We start from the raw sequence: 24414 nt of genomic DNA, 5'->3' as shown, positions 1-24414 counted from the left end.
TTGGTGTATGAAACGTGTTTATTATGTTGTGACTGTTGTTACAAGTGGTACAATACATCATTCAGAGTTGGTCCACAGCAAAGTCACCCAAATGAGGTTGATAAAAACACTTTAATGACATCTATGAAAATGTCAGGGATGTACAGAAATTGTTTATGTATGTCAGCGAAAGTCATTTGTCATAGAACAACATCTTAACGATACAAATAGGACAAAATGTAAATGTCTGTAAAAGACAGCAGGAGAAAAGCATCAGTAAAGTGATTATATATCCCTATAGACTTAAGTCTGGTAAACGACATCGATCCACAGTTTTGTAGAAAACCATAAAGGCATTGTGACTGAACACATGACACCTACTCATACGTACAGTGCACTTGATGTATAGAGAATGTATACTGACCGACCACTTCCATCTGTTCTTTTCATAGTGCTGTTTAACACTTAATCAAGTGTACCATAACTACAGTAAGAGAGGAACATTTGATCCATATCTACCCCCACGCACAAGGCATGCACTCACACTGGGGTGAGCTGTAGACCTGTCAGCCCAGGAAGACAGACTTCTCCAGGCCGTCCTCAACCTTGGTGTACTCCAGGTGAGACTGGAAGTAACGGCTCTCGTAGCGAGGGCTGTTCCTCACATATTCCAGGTAGTCCGGTGTCCCCGGGCAGATCACATTGTCAGCCAATAGGACAGAGCCTTTCCTCAACAGCTGACACTCCTGGGACGTAAACAAGGAAGTGCATGGGCAATGCTGGTCAGTGACCCTGATAAAACCTGATCTTCGACTCCCACCCTAACTAGAAGTACAGTCGCATCAGTTAAGGTGTTACCAAGGTTACCATGTGAAAACATACAGAGTACATATGTGTCCCTTAATTTATTACTGTATGTATTTACAAAAAATGTATAAAAGTTTCCCATTCACAAAAAAACACAGCGTCAAGTTTTGTCAAACACAACATATATGTGGGAGAAATAAAGAATGAGAGGAGGTAGGGGGTGAACGAGTGGTTGTCTGAGATACATCTCGTGGTTGTTACCTCCAGCAGCTTGAGGTCTGGAAGGTAGCGGTCCTTCCAATGGTCCAGGAAGACAAAGTCAAATGTGCTTATCCCAAACATGTCGGCCATCTTAGGAATCAGGTCACCAGACGCTCCCTCCACCAGAAATATCTGATGACACACACACATACGACACACACACAAACACACAACACAATAACCATGGTTATGATATCCGGAAAAAAACTACTTGAAACCATGTTGACAACAACCAGTCAACTTTGAGGAATGTGGAATGGATTAAAGAACTTCAGAAATGTGATCATTCTAATGGGAGAAGATAAGTGGATTTAATCCTGCACCACTGTCCTCTCCTCACCTTGTCCTCCAGGCCTGCATACTGGATGACCTGCCTGGCGATGCAGGCGTTGTCTGGGTTGAACTCCAGCGTGATGAGCTTGGTTCCCACAGGCAGCAGCCTGGCGATACGCACACTGGAGTACCCACAGTAGGTGCCCAGCTCCAACGCAGTGGCTGGACTCACCTCACACACTACTGAGTCCAGGATGGGCCCTGGAGAGATACATATTAATGGAGTTACATATGATACTGGGTGTGTTTGTGTGTGCAGTCAAGCACTTGTATTATGGACACAGAACAGCTCATTCGATTTGTTTTTGAGGATTGAACATTCTGAAAGACTCAAGGCCATTCTGTCATTTATAATCATGAGGAGGATTCATAGACAGGGATAAAGAAAAGAGACAGACAGCCAGGTACACAGACAGACAGACACAGACAGACACTATATTCCTACACATAGGAAGAGACACAGAGAGAGATGGAGAGATGAATGTCTGAACACAAAAAGAGAAAGTGAAAGAGAGGAACAGACAGACAGACAGACATGCCTGCCTTCAGGGATCAGTGAGACAGAGTGTGGAGGAGAGGCTACCTTTTTCATCGCCTACGTTCATGGCCCACTCAGAGTTCCTGCAGAAGTAGTCAATGGCAGAGATGACACTCTGGGGGTCTCCTTTGGTCGCCTTCCTCTGAACCGCACGCAAGAGACGCTGAGAGAGGGAGACAGAGAGAGATAAGAGATGTAAACAGAGAGAAAGTTCAAATGCTATCAAAGAAGGGGGTATGTATGTTTGTTTGTGTGTTTTGTGAGGGCCACCTGGGGTCGTGTGGAACGGGTCAGGGTGTTGAGAGTCTTCTCCAGAATGACATCATGCCAGAGCAAAGCCAACCAGGAGTTATACTGGGCCGCTGCAGGAATCAACCAGGTGAACAGGCTGTACAGGAGGGCTAGCAGGCCCACACACACGGCCACGACAGTCAACATGCTAGAGAGGGGAATTTGGGGGAAAAAGACAATGAAAGAAAGTGATCCCAGTATGGTCTGATGTAAGAGTACTGTATGTAGCATGTGTGTGTTGCTTTACAATTGCAGGCTGGGCTATTTGTACGTAGAAGTTATGTGACCGTGACAGTAAACTTCTTCTTCCTGACTTTAAAGTGCCAATTGACAGGCTCTATCTGTCACAGGCCTGTTGGTTTCACATGCATTCATTTTTCATGGTATGTCACATTGTCAGAAAAGATAGAATTACATGCTTTGAACGGATAGAATCATGTTCTTTTATTTGATTGCACCCACTTAAGTCTTTGCATGATGGTGTAGTATGAAGTATGTCAGGAAGCTGGAGATCATCTCAAAACCAGACCAGACCAGACGCTTAATGCATCTACTGCTGATAGCAATCTTAAAGATGAGTCCAGGCAACTGCAATGCATGTTTCAAACATACAGAACAGCACTGTCTGTCAAGTATCACTGAGGGACGGGGTGTTTTCAGTGCATTTGCTACCGTTTATGTGCACGATGGGTCGTGACACAATAAATCACTGGTTAAAGAAAATGCCCGTCCGGTCAGCAAGGCCATTCCCTGCTTCCTCCCTCCCTTGCTTGTTGTGTGAAAATGAGAGCTGAAAAAGTGCATGGGGGGAGTTTGGCCCGGTTCAGTATTGTTTAGCCTGGCTCAAAGCTTTGTTTAGCTTGGCTCAGAATTCTGTCGATTGATGGTGCCCTTTGGCCTGGTTTAGGGTGCTGTTTGGTCTGACACTAGGTGTTCTGTTTTGAAATATCCAGCAGGGTTGAGGCTTCAAGGCTATCAGTCGCTATGGTAGCTGTGTCCCTAGGGTCTACCTTTGAGAGGAACAACACAATCTTCCCCCATAGAAATATTCTGTGTTACAATTATGCTACTGATAACCCTCCACAAGATAACAGTCCATGATTCAGAAATATTACGCTTACACCTGTTTATTTTAGTGTTAAATATAGTCAGAACAATAAATACAGTGCACCCAAACTAAACCAGGAGACTAAATCAATCAGATGGATTTTTCAGCTAAAAACACACCTCAAGACATAGTACCCTACCTACCTCTTCAGAAATGATTAACCAAACCTAAACCAGCAGAGATAAACTCATCTCATCTAGCTTTCCTGCTCAGTAAGCTTCAACAGGCTGAATATGACATAATCTGTGTCAATACTGAGCTGGTCGTGTGCTGTCTGGGCAGAGAGCAGCTGCGTATTCGTTTCTTTCTGCCTGAGAGGAGAAAACCAGAACCAGCCAACCTAACACATCAGGAACCAACAAGCAGTCTGGAGTACTGGAGAAATTAAAGATGTTATCAGTGTGAAAAGGGCTTTCAATGAAATACCCCATCATTCATAAGGTAGATAAGATAACATGAGGCAAACAGGCCAGCTGGCAGGTAGGAAAGCAGGCAGGCATGAATATGTGCTGATGATAAACAGGTAACAAAATCATAAAATACCTGTCCATTTTTAAACATCTATCAATTTAAACTAACACACAAACAATTGCAGTTTTATGACGACTTAAACATCTTTGACAGATGATTCGATTAGTTAGTTACCGACAGTAGCTTTGAAAGCTGGATAAATTCACTTAAACAACAGTAATGGGTAACATTAGTACTGTGGGCGGAGTTTGATTTGTCCTGAGCAAGTTAACATGCTCGCATTACTCAACAACAGGCTTATGCTTACCCTAACCTCACAGCACTGTCATTAGATTTGAGGTTCTAAAGACAGACATGTAATGTTTGCACATCTTTACAAGACTTATTTCAAATGTGGTGCACATTAAACAAGCAATTCAACTGGGAATTCACTACTGCAGTGCAACACATGCAACACTGACAAGCGTGTTGTGCACACGAGAAAGAGAGTTAGAAAGAGAATGAGAGAGTATCTTACTTCCTGCTGCTGCTGTACGTGAGATCTTCTCAATGGACTCTTGTCCTTTGTTGTTTTCCTCCCTTCACAGTTGCTCGCCACACGTACAAACACTCCAGTGGGCACTCCTCCTCTCCTTTCCTTCTTCTCGCCCTCTATCCCCTCACTTTGTCTTAAGTCCCTCCCACTCTCTCTTTTTCTCTCTCTCTCGAATCCCCTTTTCTCCTGGGTAGCTTTGATTAGAGCTGAAAGGAATGTGCAGTAAAGGTCAAACTGCAGAGCCAGGCTCAGCTGCATACAAACGCTCAAATGCTGACGGTGACACTGGGGCACCTAAACCCAGACTAACGTGCACAAAGACTGAGATAGGAGAGCTGATCAACAGCCCAAGTGGGCAGAGTTTAAATCCCTCTCCAGCCAATCATGCAATAATCCTTCTTTCTCTCTCTCCTGTGCGCTGTCTCTCTCACTACAGACTCCCTCTCTCACTGCATACCTCTCTAGCTTTCTCTCTCCCTTTCTCTCTCTCTCTCTCTCTCTCTCTCTCTCACTCTCTCTCTCCAGACTCCCTCTCTCACTGCATGTCTCTCTAGCTTTCTCTCTCCCTTTCTCTCTCCCTCTCTCTCTCTCTCTCTCTCTCTCTCTCTCTCTCTCTCTCTCTCTCTCTCTCTCTCTCTCTCTCTCTCTCTCCAGACTCCCTCTCTCACTGCATGTCTCTCTCTCTTTCTCTCTCTCCAGACTCCCTCTCTCACTGCATGTCTCTCTCTCTCTCCAGACTCCCTCTCTCACGGCATGTCTCTCTCACATTCAGTTTCTCTCTCTGCCCCACCCCCTTTCCCTGGTTCCATGCACATGCTATAGATAAAAGCAGCATTCTCTTTTGTTGTCAAATCCAGCACAGAGGAGGAGGACAGAAATGCCTGAGTGCCCAGCCTGGCCAGGAATCCAAGCGCCACCACAATGGCATGACCATATTAAAAAGTGTAATCTTTCTTTCTGCAAATCTCTTCTTAGCAGAACATACACAGCAACATAAATAGCATGTTAAATACCGTCTAAACCAACCTGGGCAGAACATGGCCAGTGACATTAGGAAAGAAGCAGTGTTGGAGGCTACCAACTACACAGCCTCGCCTTGCCTGACCCTCTGGCTTGCTTTCTGTGAAGCAAAAGGGTACAGGAACAGCACAGGGCACACACACACACACACAAGCACACACACACACACACACACACACACACTCACACAAGCACACACTCACACACACAATCCCTGCCATCTGTAATCTCCATCACACGTGCATGCAGATAATATTTCGTAGCAGAGAATCTCCTCTCTCTTTAAATGACGCACACACGCTCCTTAACACACACCAATGAACACTGTGTTACATGTCATGTGACACATATGTAAGAGGAATCTTGATCCAACCCTCAACATGTGTGAAATGGTGTGTCTCGGAACTTCTGAGATTTAAATACATATATACATTTAAAATCACACTTTTATCTGTCCTTATTAAATTCTTAAGCCTTGAACAGACTGGATGAACAGTGACATCTTGCGGCTCATAGATGTATCATTCTTGGTGTGGTTTACAGTGTATGAGAACAGAACTTTGCGCACACATTCCCTTATTATGTCCATTCTACCCAAATACAGACTGTTGTTACAAAAGGCTCACAAACCCTAATCTCATTTGAAAATTTAATAAATGTCCAGTCCACGCATAATGTTAATTGATGTCCTGTCCACACAAAGTACAATGGGTCTTTTCAGTGACAACTTGTGACTGTAACCATACTACAGCTTTGGCACTTTGCACCCGACTCAACAGCACTGGACAGTAGAGCAGGACATACCAGCACTGGGACTCACATGACTCACACTGAGCTGCCCGTCCAGGAACTAGGTTCCACCTGCCCAGCCGAATACTGTCAGAGTAGAAGGAGTCAAGGGGATGGGGGAAGGGAAAGGAAGCTACTGCAGGGTGTTGATCTTCAGCCTTTTGGCCTCCAGGGCAGAGGGGTTTTCCAGGTGTAGCGTTCATTCCTCCCCTGGCTCCACTATGTGGTGTAAGGCTGTATAAAGAGGAGGGAGGGTCTGGACAAACACTCTGGCTCCCAGCTGAAGAGATAGGTCTTCATGTTGCCTGGGTTGGATGTTTTTTCTAGATAGCTTTTTTGTTTAAGTATCATTGTCGGTTTCTGTCAATTATTACATGATGAGTGACACATGAAACTTGTAATTGACACCGAAACTCATTCCTTCCTTGATATTTTATGATTTTTGTGTCACTTTCTCGTTTGTCTCATGTTACGTTAAATCACCTATTCACAAAGAAAGACTGTTGCTCATCCACTTAGGCTACCTGCTGTTTAACTGTACTCAATATCCCCTAAGCGCATCAAGAAGTGGTACAGTCTCTGTTTGCAGGGAGGAATTTGGGTCAGTCCACTGTGGGTCTCTCCTGATCTATTAGGGGGGGGCATTAAGTACATTCCTCAATTTTGCATTCCCACATGTTCAGAAACGTAGATAAATATACCAAGGAAATTCAGAGAGTGGAAAAAAGTATCGGAATGCCAGACAGCCTGTTGGGGGGCGGGTAATGAATGCGTAATTAACGTATCTCCACCTCTCCACTCATCCTGAGTGAGTGACTCCAGAATCTATTCGCAGCTGCTGTCCTGCCACTACGCCAATCCGCATTTGGAATAGGAAAGAACAGCTGCTTAAACGTTAGGGAAATTTGGGGGAACGTTAACGGGTCATGCAGTCGTACAGGGTAGAAACGGTCCGGTATCCATATCAGCAGAATCATGGCTGAAGACTACTGGGAGACGCGATTGGCTTTGGGATATTGTTGCTAAGATTACAAGGGCATACGGGATCCCGCGTCCTAGGGTAAGCAATCTGTCCTTGTTGTGAACACTGACAAAACGATAAAAAAAATAAAATAAAAAACATTACAATAAATGCATTTACAATCATGTACTTCAATGTTATTTGTGCAGATAGCTTGCTAGCAAGCCAACCACAGTTTATGTTACTTGCAAGGTTTGGCTTGTTGAATCCAGTCAAGCAACCACGGTTGATGTCAAAAGATCGACGTACCTCCCACTTGAAATTTCCAACGTAGTGACTAGATCAAACACTTTCGTTGATAGAAGAATACATTATGTGTTGTGGAATTCACGTTATCGCCACATTCCACTGTAGAATTCTTAGAACCGACTCGCATTCCAATTCCGAAAGAGAAACACGTTGAAGATAGCTCGTTAGCTAGTTAGCCATACATAGGCCGTGCTGTGCGCAACCTAAACTGTGCTAACCTGTCCGCTGGTTTCTAATCTAACGTAAGCTAACTAAACTGTTGCTAAACTATAGCTAGCCAGAGGAACCCGGTGTAGTTGTTGAGCAATAGCCTATCACTGTATTAAACACAAACTAGCTTGCTTGCCACACTATAAAGTATTCTTATTTTCAGTGCATTTGATGGTGCGACACAATGGTCTTTGCTGTTTACCGGCGACATAATAGTCTTTGCTGTTTACCATTGCCAGGTAGCTATTTTGTTGACTGCTTTTTACCAGGTGCCGTCGCGAAGGTGCTTGTAAATTCAGATGCTGCGTTGACAAGTATTGGACATTTTGTTGATTTTCCAGTGATGCTGAGCTGTCTAACGATTGGGTTAGGACATTACAGGACCGGACACAGCACTTAGTCAGGGTATGTTGATAGTTCAGTCACACAGTGCTTTTCTCTCCTGCAGCCTCTTTCTCTGCTCATGAGGTTTGGTGCCTACGGGATTACTAAGTATATCTGTCGTTATTTATGAACATGAAATGTTCATAAACATTACACTACACAAGCTGTTCTCAAACAACAAAATAAATAGGATCCCATACCCAGCGGCTCCTGAGAGCTGTTCTCTTTGTCACATCTAAGATGTCACCGCTATAGCTTTCCTACTGGTGCATGCCAGTCAAGAGGAAAAGCTCCATAGTCTTCTCACCATGTCAACCATTCCAGCTATGTCAAACATGTTCTCTTGTCCATCGTATAATGTTGTCCCATTAAAAGAGCTCCTCCAGTAGGGTATCTGATTGGTCAGGCATAGTGGAACACCCGTGGGGGTTCTAAGTTCCATCGAGAGGAGACGCATTCTGGATTGTTGAGATAAGACACAGGTTTTAGATTATTAGATTTGAGGAGGATGACCACATTCCATGAGAAGGGGATTCTTTACATGGCTGTAGGTCTTTGTAAACAAAGACATTCTTACTCCCAGTCTGTCTAAGCTTCATAAGATGACTCTGCCCCACCCCAGCCTTCAGCTGACCCCATGCCCCCACTATCCAAGCACAGACACAACTGTCATAAATCGAAATTGCCCTAGGGAAATGTGTATTCGTCTGTATGTCTTCTACTGTGTGTGTGTGATTTATTTTATGGGTCATCGACTTTTTGAGGCATCAAAAGGCCTCTGTATTGAACCAGAAACTGCCACAACTGTTCTGTGCCAAAATGGACTTATTAGTCACAAGGCAAAAACATGTCCTTCTGCTGGCTTGGCAGCCCTTAACAGGGGCTTTGCAGAGCAGTCGTCCAACCACAGATGCTCTAGAGAACTGGCCATTTGCTAGCGCTATTTAGGAGGCAGCCTGCTGCTGTTTCTCAGTTTCTGTGTGTAGTCATCGAGGATTGAGAAGGGGGGGTGCTTTTCAAGGGCAGAGGGAAGCTCGGATGTCCAGGGGTTTTCTTTACATTGCAGATAGAGATTGATACGCATGCTTGTAGGACTGGGAGACTGGGCATGCTGTAGGACTAGTTTCCTTTGGCTCTCCTGTGACCTGCCTTGAAGATTTTGTCCCTTTTTATCGGTGCCTTTTATTTGAGAATTTAATCATAAAAAATCTAAAAAGTTGTTGCAGGGGCCCTTGAGTCATGTCTGACAAGTTAAGACTTCTTAAGATTCATTGAAGTCGAATCGAACACAGAATATTTGTTGTGCTCTAGAGTCTCTTGAGTCATGTAGGTTTTAAGAGTAATGGTTGTAATATACATGCAGATGAAACCGTAAACATGAACTGCCGACATGAAAGCGCCCCGAGAGACAAGACTTGCTACAGTATCTGTAGAGCGAGCAGTTGGATCCGCCCACTTGCAGAGATGAGCGTTCCCTTTCAAAGCATCAAAATAAACACTTTCACGCCTCGGTGCCTCCACCAAACTTTACACTGACAGCTCAACAGAATAATATCAGGACAACCGTCAAACGATCGGTAAATGTATACTGTTTCTCTGTCTGTCTGTCTGTCCCCCACCCATCCCCTCCCCCACCAGAGAGGCTGAACGGTGGCTGCCCCTCCCCCCTCTGCGTCGCGCCCCCCCCTGCCGCCTCTGATGGATCGAATGAGGAAGATCAAGAGGCAGCTCTCTCTCACTCTCAGGGGGGGCAGCACTGGGGACAAGAACCTCAGTGATTCCATAGGCTCTCAGGACGCCACCTCCCACAGCGACTCAGGTATGGAGGTGACGCACACCGTCACATGGGCCTTGAGGTATAGGGACGTGGGGTATAGGGATGTGGGATATAGGGATGTGGGATATAGGGATGTGGGGTATAGGGACGTGGGGTATAGGGATGTGGGGTATAGGGATGTGGGGTATAGGGATGTGGGATATAGGGATGTGCGGTATAGGGATGTGGGATATAGGGATGTGGGGTATAGGGATGTGGGATATAGGGATGTGCGGTATAGGGATGTGGGATATAGGGATGTGCGGTATAGGGATGTGCGGTATAGGGATGTGTGGTATAGGGATGTGAGATATAGGGACGTGGGTATGTTGCGGGTACAGGTACTCTGGTGTGTCGAAACAGAAAGCCTTACCAACATGGGTGTTCAAGCACATGTACACACACACTCTCTGCCTGATCGCAACCGGGGGAAATCATATTTAGTTGAGTTAGACAGGGGAACTGACACAGTGGAAGAATGAGAAGTCTGGCTCTGCCCGTATAAGGTGTCTGTCTATAGTTGGAACGTGTACAGTACCAACCAATCTCATGAGCGGTCTGCCTGATATAACCGATGACTCGATTTGCCGACTGTTAATTTGACTCATCCTTCATGTCGTGGTGGTGTCACTGAATGCTCCGCTGCAGAAGGAGAAGACAGAACTGTTATTTGTCAGCACGACAAGTGCAGGGAGCGGCGACACTCAGAACACATGCATGCAGGAAGTGTCCGCCTTAGAAATGCGTTCTCTGCATGTTCTGTTGTCCATCCTCCGAGGGCAGCCAGGGACCCCAAGGCGACCGGGGTCCAAGTGTTCCTCTCATACAAGGGCAGGAGAGCTCTCTGTTCTCCATGTTTTTATAGGGGTTCTTTGCAGTGGGAACCCTTGTGAGCATGGGGAGAACATGCTAACTCCACACAGAAAGGCCAAGAGATGGCCCACTTTGGGAATCAAACCCGTCTTGCTGTTAGGCGACAGTGCAAGGCTCTGTGCCCCACACTGGTGACGGTGGTAGTGCAGCACAAGTGGAAGAAAATAGCAACCACACATAGACATAGCCAACCCCGTCTTCCAGACGCTACACACAGCTCGTCCTGCAAGGAGGAGTGGCTGTGTGTTGGATCATGGAGCTAACCTATCATTTCCTGCTTTTGCGTTTTTTTCTTTTTTGAACCAACGGCAAATCTGTCCCAATCCTCCAGCCCAGTACCTGGAGGGAGCACTCCTCTGTCTCACAGGAGGACCCATCTCCTCCCTGTGCACTTAGACTATCATACGATGACATATAAGTATCACCAAAGGGGTTGCAAGAGAATAAGACATTCACATTTTCAGAAGAAACATATTTAATAGCCCACCTTTTAAAGCTGGATGAGTTTGAGCTATACTAGAGGAGAGGTCGTGTTTCCTTCACTTCACTGCTTCCTCCTTGGGGACCCACCGGCCCCAGTGAACTTGTGCACTCCTGTGGGGACAGAAGGGCCGAATATTGGGACAGAACTCCTCCAGCATGTCTCCCTATCCTTCTCTTCCTTTCTTTTCTTTTCCTTTCTTTTCTCTCATTCTAATAATGCTTTTCTCAGGAAGTTTCAATGAAACATCTTCAGTTCACCGAGTTGGCTAAAGTGCACCATGTGGAATAGAGTTAAATTGACAACTAAATATTTCTTCTGTCTTATACAGTACAGATTTAAGCAGGACACTGTATGGTCGTGTCAAACTATAGCCAACTAGTAGCACTGAAGGTGTTCTTTGTAAATGTTCTTGTGCTCAGTGGTGTCTGCTAATATTAACCTCTTTCTGACCTTACAAGGCATGCTCTGAAAGATGGACCTGCCTCTGTGTGTGTTTCCTGGTTGGTTTAGTTGGTTCTGTGTTTTCAGTCGACGTTTACCTTCTCTTTTCCCTCCCTTGTCTTTCTTGTCCTCCCTGTGTGCTCCAACACTCATGATCACAACTTCTCCCCTTGCTGTGATATGATTTGGACAATTTATGTATCCATCCAATATGATTTCCTCAAACATGGGTTCAATATGGTTTCTGTTTTTGTTTGTTTCTTCTATTTGTCTCTTTTTGTTCTTTTCTCACTGCTGTTACTTCCGTGTTCCCCCCTTGTTCTCCATCCTCCCCCTCTGGTGTTGACCTCTCTACCCCCATCCTCCTCACTCCACGACCCAACTACCTCCTAACCCAACTACCACCACCCCCATCCTCCTCACCCCACTACCCAACTACCACCACCCCCATCCTCCTCACCCCACTCCCCCAACCACCACCCCCATCCTCCTCACCTCACTACCCAACTACCACCACCCCCATCCTCCTCACCCCACTACCCAACTACCACCACCCCCATCCTCCTCACCCCACTCCCCCAACCACCACCCCCATCCTCCTCACCTCACTACCCAACTACCACCACCCCCATCCTCCTCACCCCACTACCCAACTACCACCACCCCCATCCTCCTCACCCCACTCCCCCAACCACCACCCCCATCCTCCTCACCTCACTACCCAACTACCACCACCCCCATCCTCCTCACCCCACTACCCAACTACCACCACCCCCATCCTCCTCACCCCCCTACCCAACTACCACCACACCTCGTCCCCCAAACCCTTCATTCTCCACCTGCATTGCCCACTGTCCCTCGTCTTGTCCTGTCCTCTTCTCTCTCTCAGAGGCCATGCCGGGGCGTGTCCGGGGGGGCAGTGGCCCTGGTAGCAGTGTGCGGGGGTCCTCAGGCAGGGCGGGGGGCTCCCTCAGCATGCACTCCCTGCTCCAGTCCTACAGCTCCCACCTGCGCCGACCACGCAGCCTGGGACGCAGCCTCAGCTCCTATCTCAACCACACCACACGTCTCGGTACTGACCGCAACACAACCACACCGTAACCACAGCACCCCAGGCCCCCATGGCATCTCAACCACACCACGCTGATGTGGGCAACCACGCCTCACAGTTACTGACAGGCAGGCACCCTGCGGTGACGACCTCAACATGAACAGCATAACCACAATACAACCACAACACCCAGCCACAGCATTATCCACCTATATGACCACACAGGGGATTCTGTGTGGTGTGTGTGTGAGTTTCTCTATGTTAAGAACAGGGCAGCGTGCTTGAGTGGTAGTTTCAAATATGTTTGTTATATTCATGACTGTATTTGCTCAGTTTGTGTGTGTTTGGACTTGTCTGTGTAATCATGTTTAGTGTATGAATGTCTGCATCTTAGGTGTGCACGTGTGTTGATTTGTGTAGATAGTGTATTGGTGTTGAGCGTCTGTGTGTTTGTTTTCAGAGATCGTCCATGAGGATGTGAAGATGGGCTCTGATGGTGAGAGTGACCAGGTGTCGGCTACCTCCTCGGAGGAGGTCCACAGTCCTGTCAGGGTCCGCATGAGGGACAAACCTGGACGCAAGATCTCTACAGAGGTACACACACACATACACAAGCTGACTCAAGTTCATAAGCTGACACTGACCCATCCATCTTCCAGTGTTCATGTGGGCGCGTCTGTGTTTTAGGATATAAACAAACGCCTGTCTCTGCCAGCGGACATCCGACTGCCAGATGGCTACCTGGAGAAGTTCAGCCTTAACAGCCCCTTGTTTGATAAACCACTGAGCCGAAGACTGAGACGAGTCTCTCTGGTACTGCTCTTTCCTGCTCTCTCTATCCCCCTCTCTGTCTGTGTGTGTGTGTGTCTCTCTCTCTCTCTCTCTCTCTCTCTCTCTCTCTCTCTCTCTCTCTCTCTCTCTCTCTCTCCCACTCTCTTTCTCTCCCACTCTCTCTCTCTCTCTCCCACTCTCTATAACTTTCTCCTCTCTGTGTCCAACCTCCTGTATCTTCTCTCAGAGAGTTGTAAAGCAGCAATGTTTCTGTCTATAAGCAGTAATGTGTGTGTGTGTTCCCTCCCTAGTCCGAGATCGGCTTTGGGAAGCTGGAAACCTACGTGAAGCTCGACAAGCTAGGAGAGGTATAGTGCACACAAGCATTCTAGAACTTCCCCAAATCCCTTCCACTTCCCCATATTTGTCAGGCTTTGTGCCTGGTAGATTGTCTTACGTTTTGTTGAGCTACAGGGACCCTGTGTTTGTGTGTCTGTAGGGGACGTATGCTACGGTGTACAAGGGTCGCAGCAAGCTGACCGACAACCTGGTGGCCCTGAAGGAGATCCGACTGGAGCACGAGGAGGGAGCGCCCTGCACCGCCATAAGAGAAGGTGAGACTCCTTACACGGACCGTCCTGACGGCGAGCTAGGCCACCACACCGAGCTCTGGGCCCAGGCAGACACTTCTCCATCCAGCAGGCAGGCAGACAGACAGGCAGGCCCAGATCTATAAATACCCTGGGCTAACAGGTTGGAAACCAGAGAGCAGAGCCTCAGCCAGGCCTGAGGCCTCCCAGCCAGGTAGGTCTAGTGGCTAGGTCTATTCCCAGGATTCAATTCTCTGGAAGTGAAACCTCCAAAATTTGGGATCTAAGCAGTTCTGATAGGTGGACATTTCTCCCTGGAGGACAGGGTGGAAGGTTGAAGAGAATCTGAAGAGGGCCAAATACTGGCTTCTGTATTTTCAGGGAAGATTTCAAATAGACACAGCTGTTACTGACAATGGCTGCACTAAATACGAAATACTCCGATGGAGAATTAAGGACATTAAATGCACTGTATATAGATATATCTGAGGAAACTATAAACAACAGTTGTTAAAATTACATTTGCCAAATGTCTGTTTTGTGTGTGTGTCTGTTTTCAAGGCAATGTTTATGTCTGTGTACTGTGACAGGGATCATTGATGTGATGCTTGTTTATTCCAGTGTCTCTGCTGAAGGACCTCAAACACGCCAACATCGTCACCCTGCATGACATCATTCACACTCAGAAGTCACTCACGCTGGTCTTTGAGTACTTGGTGAGTCACGCATGCGCGCACACATGGTCACATACACACAGGGACGGAAACATGAGGAGACCGACTACTAACTGACACACACAAACACAAATAGGCAGGCATTCACATTGGGGTAAGAACATCCTCTAGCCTCTTATAATCCTTCCCATCTGGGCCTCAGACATGGATGCCGTGCATTTAGGGTTTGGAGTATGTGGGTCCTGTCTGTCTGTCTGTCTGTGTGTGTTTGTATAGTGTAACTATTCTGTGGCATGTTAGTGATGAGAGTTTTGTTTCCTGCAGGATAAGGACCTGAAGCAATACCTGGACGACTGTGGCAACTCGATCCACATCCACAATGTGAAGGTGACACGCACATGGCAGACCACGCATAGACGAGTCAGCTTGACTTGTCCGCATGACTACACACAACAAATGTCCGAAGCTCTCATGTAAGAATGACTGGGTCTAGTGCCTGATTCCTGGTTCTTGTTCCTCCTGCCCCTCCCCCACCCCTCCCACCCTCCAGCTCTTCCTGTTCCAACTGTTGAGAGGTCTGAACTACTGCCATCGGCGGAAGGTCCTCCACCGCGACCTCAAGCCTCAGAACCTGCTCATCAACGAGCGTGGGGAGCTCAAACTGGCTGACTTTGGTGTGTACCCCGGGGCTCCCTCCGTCTCAGAGCGTGTGTGTCTGTGATGCAGCCTCTCTCGGGGATGTCTCCTCTGAAGTGCCAGTCACCATCAGCAGTCAGCCAAGCCAAGTGGCAGTCCCAGTCTTATCAGAGCACACACAGCCAGCCTCTGTCTGTCAGAGGGACAGACCACTCCAACATCTACGTCTCCAGCCTGCAGAACAGCTCTGATACAATTGGACCATATATTTAGTGTATCCATCGCCCTTCACGTGTCCTTTCATAATTTTTGCAAATGATCAAATATTTATGCCCCTCAATTATTTCTCCTAGATAAGGCTTTGTCTCTGAGGCCTCTAGTTGTTTGCGGGGCCTTTAAATCGCTCTTTTCTTGGAGAAGAGCCAGTGTGTCTCCAGCAGACATGTCAGGACTATTCTGGGCGATGTGACTTTCTGCCAGAGCTGGTTAACTCACAGGAAATGTCATACACACACACACACACACACACCACTGGTGACCTACCAGAAAGACACACCACCAGTCAGCATACAACCAGGAAGCATGTTGTTGAGTGCTCGCTATGTCGAATTATTCAAAGGGAAATGAAGCTTTTGGGTGGAGTAATCTCTTCCCCAGGAGCGGGTAGTTCAGTGAGCTAATGCCCAACAAGACTCATTCACAAAGTATCTGTGTTTAGTTTTGGAGCTTCAAAGTCTCTCTCAGTTAGATATATAGAGAGTATTTTCGTTCTGGTCCAGGTCAGTTTCATTCTGAACCGTGCCATCTGTTCCAGGTCTGGCTCGGGCCAAGTCCATTCCCACCAAGACGTACTCCAACGAGGTGGTGACTCTGTGGTACCGCCCCCCTGACATCCTGCTGGGCAGCACTGACTACTCCACACACATCGACATGTGGTGAGAACACACACACACATACGAATGAACTCTACAGACTGCCGTTGGACAGTGAAACTGACGTAGCCATCTATTTCCATCCTTGTGTCTCCACCTGTCTTGTGATTGTCCTCCAGGGGGGTGGGGTGCATCTTCTATGAGATGTCTACAGGCCGTCCTCTCTTCCCCGGCTCCACAGTGGAGGAGGAGCTGCACTTTATCTTCAAACTGCTTGGTGAGCACACACATGTGCACAAACAAACATATAACACCTAGAATCGGTAAGATGTCCCTTGCCTGAAAGTGTAACGTGTGTGTGTGTGTGTATTGCAGGAACTCCTACAGAGGAGACATGGCCTGGTATCACCTCCAACGAGGACTTCATCTCCTACAACTACCCTCGTTACCGTGCCGACCGTCTGCACAACCACACCCCAAGGTGACCCACCTTCCAACCTCTGTTGGTGACTGGATGATGTGGTTAATGCTGTGTCCCGATTGGATGGTTTTGTTAACGTCTTGCTCCCTCTTCAGACTGGACAATGAAGGAGTGGAGCTGCTATCTAAGCTGCTGCAGGTGAGACTGCTGTGTTTTCAACAGAGACTGTTTGATTCGAGTCACTTGGCATCCCTGTTGTCATCTCAAGGCACAGCCAGATAAAGGTGTATGTTTGCGCTTGTGTTCAGTTTGAAGGGAAGAAGCGCATCTCAGCGGAGGAGTCCATGAGACACCTGTACTTCCACAGCCTGGGAGAGAGAGTCCTCACACTGCCTGATAGTGAGATCAGACACAACAACACACACACACACATGAAATACTATACTGTGCTGAACCAACAAATCATATTCCCTTTTCCATGAGATTGAAATGTGTGGGAGATCTGATGACAGTGCCAAGGCAGCACAGTGTCCTTCACTCAGCCGAGCTGGCTGTGACCGATGATGACAGAGCAACACCTTTACCAGCCCCCTGGCTTCCTCCTCAGACTCTGTCGTGCTATGTGTCTCTTTCAAGGCTGTGGGAAATCAGTCCAATGTTTTTTTTGACACTTGTGTTGACACTATAGATCAAGTCTAACATGAATGATCTTGTTTTCCAGGTACATCAATATTTGCACTTCAAGACATTCAGCTGGAGAAGGAGGCTGGAATCAGAACCAGCTCCTTATCTGACTCTGGTGAGTAAGATGGTGTCTGTTACCAATGGCCTGCTATATTGTTTTACTGACTTTATTGCTGGACTGTTGTATTTCTGCTCTTGTCTTACTGACTTATGCTGTATCTTTGCTGTCTGCTGGGGGGTTGTTCACCCTTTTTAAAATAATTGGCTACTGCTTGCTATCGGATTTCTTGACTGACGTTTTTGTGCTTTCTGACTTGAGAAAGTGTGTAATGGTTTCCGTGGTCACTGTGTTCCAGAACTGTTACAGCGATGCCTAAGGTTCCGCCACACCTTAGGTAGATTCTGTTCACCTCCTCCTCTTCCCAGGAGGCTGTGAACCACCCCCTTTCCTCCTTTCTCTCTCCCTCTGCTCTTGTGCTCTCTTTCCTTATTCATTTAATCTAGACCACTCCTTCTCTCTTGTCCATCCTTTTGTCGTTCCTCTTATTCTCTCTCTCCATCTCTCTTTGTTCTGTTCGAACCTTCTCCCTCTTTCTCCATCTGTCTGTCCAGTCGCTCCAAAAAACGTGTTTCTTTCTTCCAGAAAGATCCTCGGCTGGCCTTTATCCCTCTTGTCCTTTCATCTACAGCTACATAACGCTGGGATTCATCTGTGTGATTATGTGGCTCCAATGTGAGCCTAGTCAATAGTTTTTTATAGTACTTTACAGTTCATAAAGTACTTTACCAAGTAAAACGGACGAACGGTTTGTACCTGAGTGTGCAGACGATAAGAGTGGTACTTTCTCTCTGGTTCAGTTACGGCTCAAGGCAGACTACTGTGTGCGAGGCACTTAGTTTTCTAGGAATGCCTAAGTGTCTTCAGTCAGACTTCAGCTTTCATTTCCAACGCAGAATCTAGTAGACTAAAACTGAACGAGCAGTTCTTCAGGACACCCACAGACTCAGCCACAATGTTACTGGCATTTAGGACCAGTGCAACACCCACACCCAGAGACCCGACCACGGTGCGAAGCGTCAGCGCAAACAGCACGAAGGTTAGAGAGAGAGAGGGAGAGAGAGAGAAATATATCAATATGCCTTCCATTAGTTATGCAATCTTGCTCTAACAATAGCTTCCTGACATGCAGGATTGATGAGGAATAAGCGCTTATATAAAGTCATGCATAATTCACCGGGTTGTTACGCGGTCTGGTTGGTTCTCCATCCGCTGTGGGGTGGAAGAACCAGGCCTACCAGGTAGCTCTCTGCTGCACTGGGCCTGTCATACACGTACACGCCTGTATCTGCTTGAACAAGAACAGTGTCAACAACAGTAACATGCTTTCTTCATGGTAATAGACAGGATACCTAGTAGTGTGTGTGCTGTAGAAAATGATCTGGTCACCTCCATGTTCCTAACTAGGATGCGGATGCTGTCATTGCACACCTTCCTCTGCCTGTCCTTGTCTACCTGGTGTTATGGTCCTTCCCTTCTCCCTGCTTGGTCACATGACATCTAGTGATCAGTGTTGGCCTGTGCACAGTCTATTTTCCCTAGTTTATACTAACCTCCTCTCTTCTTTTCATCCTCTCTGTTTCTCTCTCCAGTGAACAGTATATCTCGACGCCAGAGCCTGCTCTTCTAAGAGAAGCGAGGGAGTTAGAGGCCATGAAGCCCGGACATTTCTTCTTGTGATGAAGGGATACATATTTATCTTTCTACGATGCCAGGTTTCTGCACTGGCCTGGTTGGTTCTGGTGGGTCCTGAGCAGAGGCTAGGAGGATGGGTAGTTGTTTACATAAGACAAGAAAAGGAAAGGGGGAGGAGAAGGAAGAGGATGACAACTGTCTGAGTTTGCTCTTCATACACACCCACCCACACACACACAAACAGGTTATGTCCCCATCTCTCTGACAGTATGTTGTCATCTCTAACTGACTAACCTGCCATTCTTATTTGTCATGGCTACTGTGAGGTGTTTGTTTCCAAACTGACAAGGCAATATAGTTTAGTATAGTAATGATAGGAAAACACCCCACAACCTTTCTTACTTAATAATTATTAATTATGCATTTGATCTGATTGGGACCAAAGTTCATATTAATAAGTACAAATAAAATAATAACAATACATGTTATTTGTTTGGCACATTTCAAGTTATTAAATTATACATAATACATATTAGTATAGTGACACCAATAGAGTTTATCTGTGTATTTTTAGTAGAAGGTGTGATGGCATGATGGTTGGCAGGGTTGGGGTCATGGGTTATAGAGGTGATGTAACGTAGGGGCATGAGAAACCAGCAGTAACTTTATGTAGTCTTCCACTTCCTGCTTTCTGAGCTGAACCCCCCCCCCCCCCCCTCCCCCCATATGTCGACGCCCCTCTTCTCCACATGCGTCAGTACAGCAATGGGAGCAGAGGGCTGACAAGCAGGTAAACCACAGTAAAGGCTTCAGTAAAGATAGCCGGCTGTATTTATGTTAATTCTGCTGTGTGTTTGTGCTTAGGCCAGAGAGCACCTATCAGTGTGATGTAGTGCTGCAATCGAGAGAGAGAGAGATTGTTGTTCATTTGTTCTGTTGGAAGCTATTCTCTTAGCACTTATCCTGTGAGTCTACTAGTAGGCATGGCGTGGAGGACCTGGGATTCTCTTTCTTTTCAGTCATGTGTGTACTGAGCTTCCATGTTCCAGAATGTTATTCACAACCCTGATTGGTCAGTTGGTCATGGACAATTGTCCAATCACAGAGGTGTCTTATGTTTACATCATCCAAACGGTTGTAAGAGAGTTGAAAAGAAGAATCAAAACATTAGCTGGTGAAAAAAGGTTGGGTGGCTTTTTTAACACCTGTTAAAAGGACTGTTGACTCTTTGAAGTCCCTGTTGAAGTGTTTTTGCATAATCTGAAGTCTGTGAAGACAAATGTAACAACTCAACTTGTAAAGAAGTCTCCACCTGTGAGTGTGACAGTGCTGGATGGAGAGATCTGAGCGTGCGGTGTGCCTCAGATAACCCATGTGTCAGTGCAGGAGCCCAGCGCGGGTGGAGTCTGTTAGAGACTCCATTGGGATAATCTCTGAAGAGAGTAGACCTTGGCAGTGACTACATGTAAACTTAGTAAGGTGTGTGTGTGTGTGTGTGTGTGTGTGTGTGAGAGAGAGAGAGAAGGGTAGTGTGAGATCAGGAGAAGAGTCTCACTCATGGCAGTGTGATCTAAAAGCAGACTGTGGTACGATAAATTTAGGTAGTACTGACCATGGGGGTGTGGTTCAGACTAGGAGAGTGGTTCTCAAACCTGGTCCTCAGGTACCCCCTGTCCTGCCTGTTTTAGACGTGTCCCTGCTCCAAAAACACCTGATTCAAATACATGGGTCGTTATCTAGCTCTGTAGAAGCCTGGTAACGAATATGCATTTGAATCAGGTGTGATGATGCCAAGAAACGTCTAACCATGCAGGAGAGGGTGTCCCTGAGGACCAGGGTTGAGAACCACTGCACTAGGAGCAGACAGGACTGTGCAATTAGAGGGGGACGACCCACGGCTCCCCTGGTTGTTCTCCAAGATAACATATTTATCCCCCCCGATACATTTATATAATTGGCAATATTGCTATTGTGTTCTTAATTTTTCATGAGAAGGAGAGTTGTTCTCATAGATGATATTGATGTACTTAAATGTAGATATTTTGGATTAGTGTTTTTACATTATTTCTCTCAGTCTCGGTTATTGGATATTGCTCTTCCAGATCAGGGCTCACAGGGAGCCTGGGTGCTGAGACACAACTGTGGCCCACTCTGAAAGGGCTACTGAGATGTGTTGGAGAGACCATGTCTCCTGTTCCCGACTGGTTACGCAATAACTGTTGCTGTTCTAACTACGCAATAAACACTCATTCCACAGTCCACCAAACCCCCCCCCCCATTCAAAATGCACCTGTGGATCTAATCATTTGTATTCCTGTAGTCAAAGTCAATGTGGCGATCAGAAACATTCGTGTTCAATTAAGTCACAATCCAAGATACAAAATAATCACTGTTTTCATGACCCCTCTCTATGGTTCATAAATAGTGAGATTTTGATATCATCATTGAAGTGCTTTTTTTTTATATATATAAGGAAATGTGACATTGAGCCAATAATACAAATAACATACAATTTGTCATTTATGGCAACAACAAAAAAAATTCTAATTATTTATAGAACTTGTTTTTCATTTTGTTTTAACGTGCCGATATGAAGACAGTATTATTATTTCACTATGATTGTTAGTTTACTTATCTAAAGAAAGAGCTGGATATGAATAGAAAATGCAGCAAGGATCTTCTGGAAGAGTCAGCTCCAGCACATACTGCTCTGGTCAGGTCATGGGTGTTGTGGAAAGAGGGTTCAAAAGGTGAAATATGAATGACTGTAAACTGGTCTGTATAAGTGTGTGTATGTATGTATGTAAGTATATGTTAATCCTATCCAATGAGGAATATCTACAAACACACAAGCAATACCTATGTAAATGCACACTACACCTGGCCAACATCTGATTCAAGTTGTAAGTTGGATCCAGTGTTTGGGATAAACTAGGAGTGGCTCTTATACAGATTTAATGTAAAAGGAATGATGTGTTCATCCATAGGGCCCTGTTTATGAACTCTGGGAAAGTTAAATATGCTCTTAAGGAAGTGTCTGATTTAACTAACATTGGTTAGATTAAAGGTTGTAGTCCTTCATATTAATTTCACCTATCTAGTCAACAGATCAGTGGTGAAAAGAGGAAGGTTGTATTTATTCAAAAACAGCCTGGGAGATCAGACAGGGTAACATTTAGCTAGTACCACACAACATAATTTAACAGTGACAAATGGAATGTATAAATGTTTAGACCAGCTACAGTTCTCTTTTCTTTTCAACAATTTGAATCAGTGCTTGGCACATTCCATTCTTACCTACTAATTAGTTATTTAGTGGTATAACTATTTGAAATCTGCCTGATCTCACATGGTTATCATGGATTCATACTTGATATCTATCTAGAATCAATCTGATATGAACCACGACGTGGAAGGATATGATTGACTCTAGTATTAGACAAAGGGAAAATACCATCAGGAAGGACTGCTTGTCTATTCTGCTGTGATTGAAGAGACAAGCTGTGCCTATGTGGGTCAGGGTTGTTATTGGTATTACACTACTTTTCACCCACAGCACACTTCTGACTGTTGAGATCACCTCTGGGCTGCAACACTCGCTCTTCCAGGGCCATACACACAGAGAAACCACTTCCTTCACTGCTCACGTTAAGCCAGACAATACACCATTATTCCACCACATGTCTGAGCTGGACAAGGCAGGCGTTGTCCCTTCTAGCTCTGGTCTAGCTTCAGTGATGAATCTGTGTCAAATTGGTTTTGGATGTTTTCATTGCACAGCTGGAAATTAAATGTATCTATAGACTGGACTGGACTGGACTGGTGGATATATATATCATAATTTCAGTCACTGGCCAATATTACATGTGTCGGTGATTTATTAAACCAGTCTTTACAAGTGTCTGGAAATTCTAAATATCTTTGAATGTAATTTTACTCCAAACGCTTAAATGTTTCATTTTATCATATCCAATAATGGCATCTTAGTTTTACTTGAATGTTATTTGTAATAACAATAATATTGTCAAATGCAATTGAGTTCAAAATTCTTTTGGGGTAGACAATATCTTAAATGTTTTTCTGACCTGAGGAAATCTTTTATTTTACAACTTTGTCAAATTGTGGTCACATTTAGAGTCGTTTATATATGCCCAATAAGAGAACTGTCTTTTGTAAGATCTGGTTTTATTACATTTTAACAGGAATTTCAATAATGGCCTATAGAGTATATAATATGACAATATGTGGTTGATAGACAATAGCCTACTTTCAGCCCACTATATCCTAGCACAGAGAATGCACGGCTCCATGTGTATGGTGAAAGAGTTGTGTTTGTGGCTGCCATAAGCTTTTGCCTCAGTCCAAATACCAAAGTTATCTGCAATATTGCATGATATGATTCTTCCAGACTCCGCTCAGAACACTGTCCCCTTTGCTGTGTCTTTGAGCCAGCCATCTTCCAAGTCTCTGTTCAAAAAAATCTAAAATGCTATACTGAGTCATACATACTTGTAACAGAAGTTCAAGTATGGGAAAGAAAAAATAAATGTTGTAAGATGATGTTCATTCAATGTATTCTAAATATATATATAGTTCAATAAAAAGCTGTACATTTCTCAAAATTGTTCACCGTTGAGTCATTGATTTTATCTTCATGTACACTATTTACATTTGTGCTCACATATGTCGAATTTGAGTTCACTGAATTTTGTTCTACTTGAATTTCTGAAGCTTGAATTGTTTATTTAATTTTGAAGATGTGAATTTTACTGTTTTGAGCAACCTGCGTTTGGAGCTGCTCTCTCAGCGCCTTGAGTTCCCTCAAAACATCTTCATGCTCCCGGTCCACACATATGGTACCGCTGGCCCCATAGTCGTGGTCCACGACCATCGGGACCACGACGGGTTGCTCGATGTCCTCCTCTGGCTCGGCCGGGTCAGGTTCCGGACTTGGTGGTCGGGATCGGCTCTCCCCAACACCGGCTCGTGACTTCTTGATGTAATTATTCCACTCAAATAACGAAGGAACAGAGCCTGCTGCTAAAATCCGTCTACCCTTAGCAGTAGTGTGGATTTCATGGTCCTGGAAATGTCGACTGCACACCTTGGTGTGTTGGGTCACCGAAAATTCCACCCTCCTTACTTTGTGCAGCCACCGCGCACGAAGGCAGATGTCTTTCGGGAAGCAGTGGAAGCTCAATTGGCTGTTATAACGACTTGAAGCCGAGCAAAGTGGCACACAACAGTGCTCCTTAGACCCAACCACAGAACATTGAAACTTAAATGAGTCACGTACATTATATTTCTTTTTCCGTACAACAACACCACTCATCTTGTTTGTTTCCCAATGCGGATGTGAACAGGAAGTAAATAGGAAAATGAAATGCCGACTTCTAGACAAAAGCGGAAGTT

General features: G+C 45.6%; 2 protein-coding genes across 4 annotated transcripts; one reads left to right on the top strand and one right to left on the bottom strand.

The window, feature by feature from the left end:
- On the bottom strand, positions 1 to 7647 carry comta (catechol-O-methyltransferase a). Of its 2 annotated transcripts, none has more exons than XM_047039274.1 (6): positions 7403 to 7647; positions 2189 to 2357; positions 1964 to 2081; positions 1388 to 1581; positions 1048 to 1179; positions 1 to 725 (listed from the first exon to the last, which is right to left on the bottom strand). In XM_047039274.1, the coding sequence occupies exons 2-6, from the start codon at positions 2354 to 2356 to the stop codon at positions 546 to 548; spliced, it is 792 nt and encodes a 263-aa protein (XP_046895230.1). In that variant the 5' UTR covers position 2357; positions 7403 to 7647; the 3' UTR covers positions 1 to 545. The 2 variants fall into 2 exon arrangements, with proteins under 2 accessions (XP_046895230.1, XP_046895229.1); XM_047039273.1 differs by lacking the exon at positions 7403 to 7647 and adding an exon at positions 4306 to 4768.
- cdk16 (cyclin-dependent kinase 16) lies at positions 6485 to 24315 on the top strand. Of its 2 annotated transcripts, XM_047039270.1 has the most exons (17): positions 6485 to 7192; positions 9635 to 9815; positions 12500 to 12682; positions 13122 to 13255; positions 13349 to 13474; positions 13744 to 13800; positions 13932 to 14046; positions 14644 to 14738; positions 15021 to 15083; positions 15247 to 15370; positions 16147 to 16267; positions 16384 to 16481; positions 16580 to 16685; positions 16781 to 16823; positions 16934 to 17024; positions 17347 to 17424; positions 18960 to 24315. In XM_047039270.1, the coding sequence occupies exons 2-17, from the start codon at positions 9695 to 9697 to the stop codon at positions 18995 to 18997; spliced, it is 1593 nt and encodes a 530-aa protein (XP_046895226.1). In that variant the 5' UTR covers positions 6485 to 7192; positions 9635 to 9694; the 3' UTR covers positions 18998 to 24315. The 2 variants fall into 2 exon arrangements, with proteins under 2 accessions (XP_046895226.1, XP_046895227.1); XM_047039271.1 differs by lacking the exon at positions 12500 to 12682 and having other exon boundaries at positions 6492 to 7192.
- The last annotated feature ends 99 nt before the right edge of the window (positions 24316 to 24414 follow it).

The sequence above is a fragment of the Hypomesus transpacificus genome, chromosome 18, assembly GCF_021917145.1.
Source record: "Hypomesus transpacificus isolate Combined female chromosome 18, fHypTra1, whole genome shotgun sequence".
NCBI lineage: Eukaryota > Metazoa > Chordata > Actinopteri > Osmeriformes > Osmeridae > Hypomesus > Hypomesus transpacificus.
Note: the sequence above shows the minus strand (reverse complement) of the source record. Positions and strands in the feature narration are given on the sequence as shown.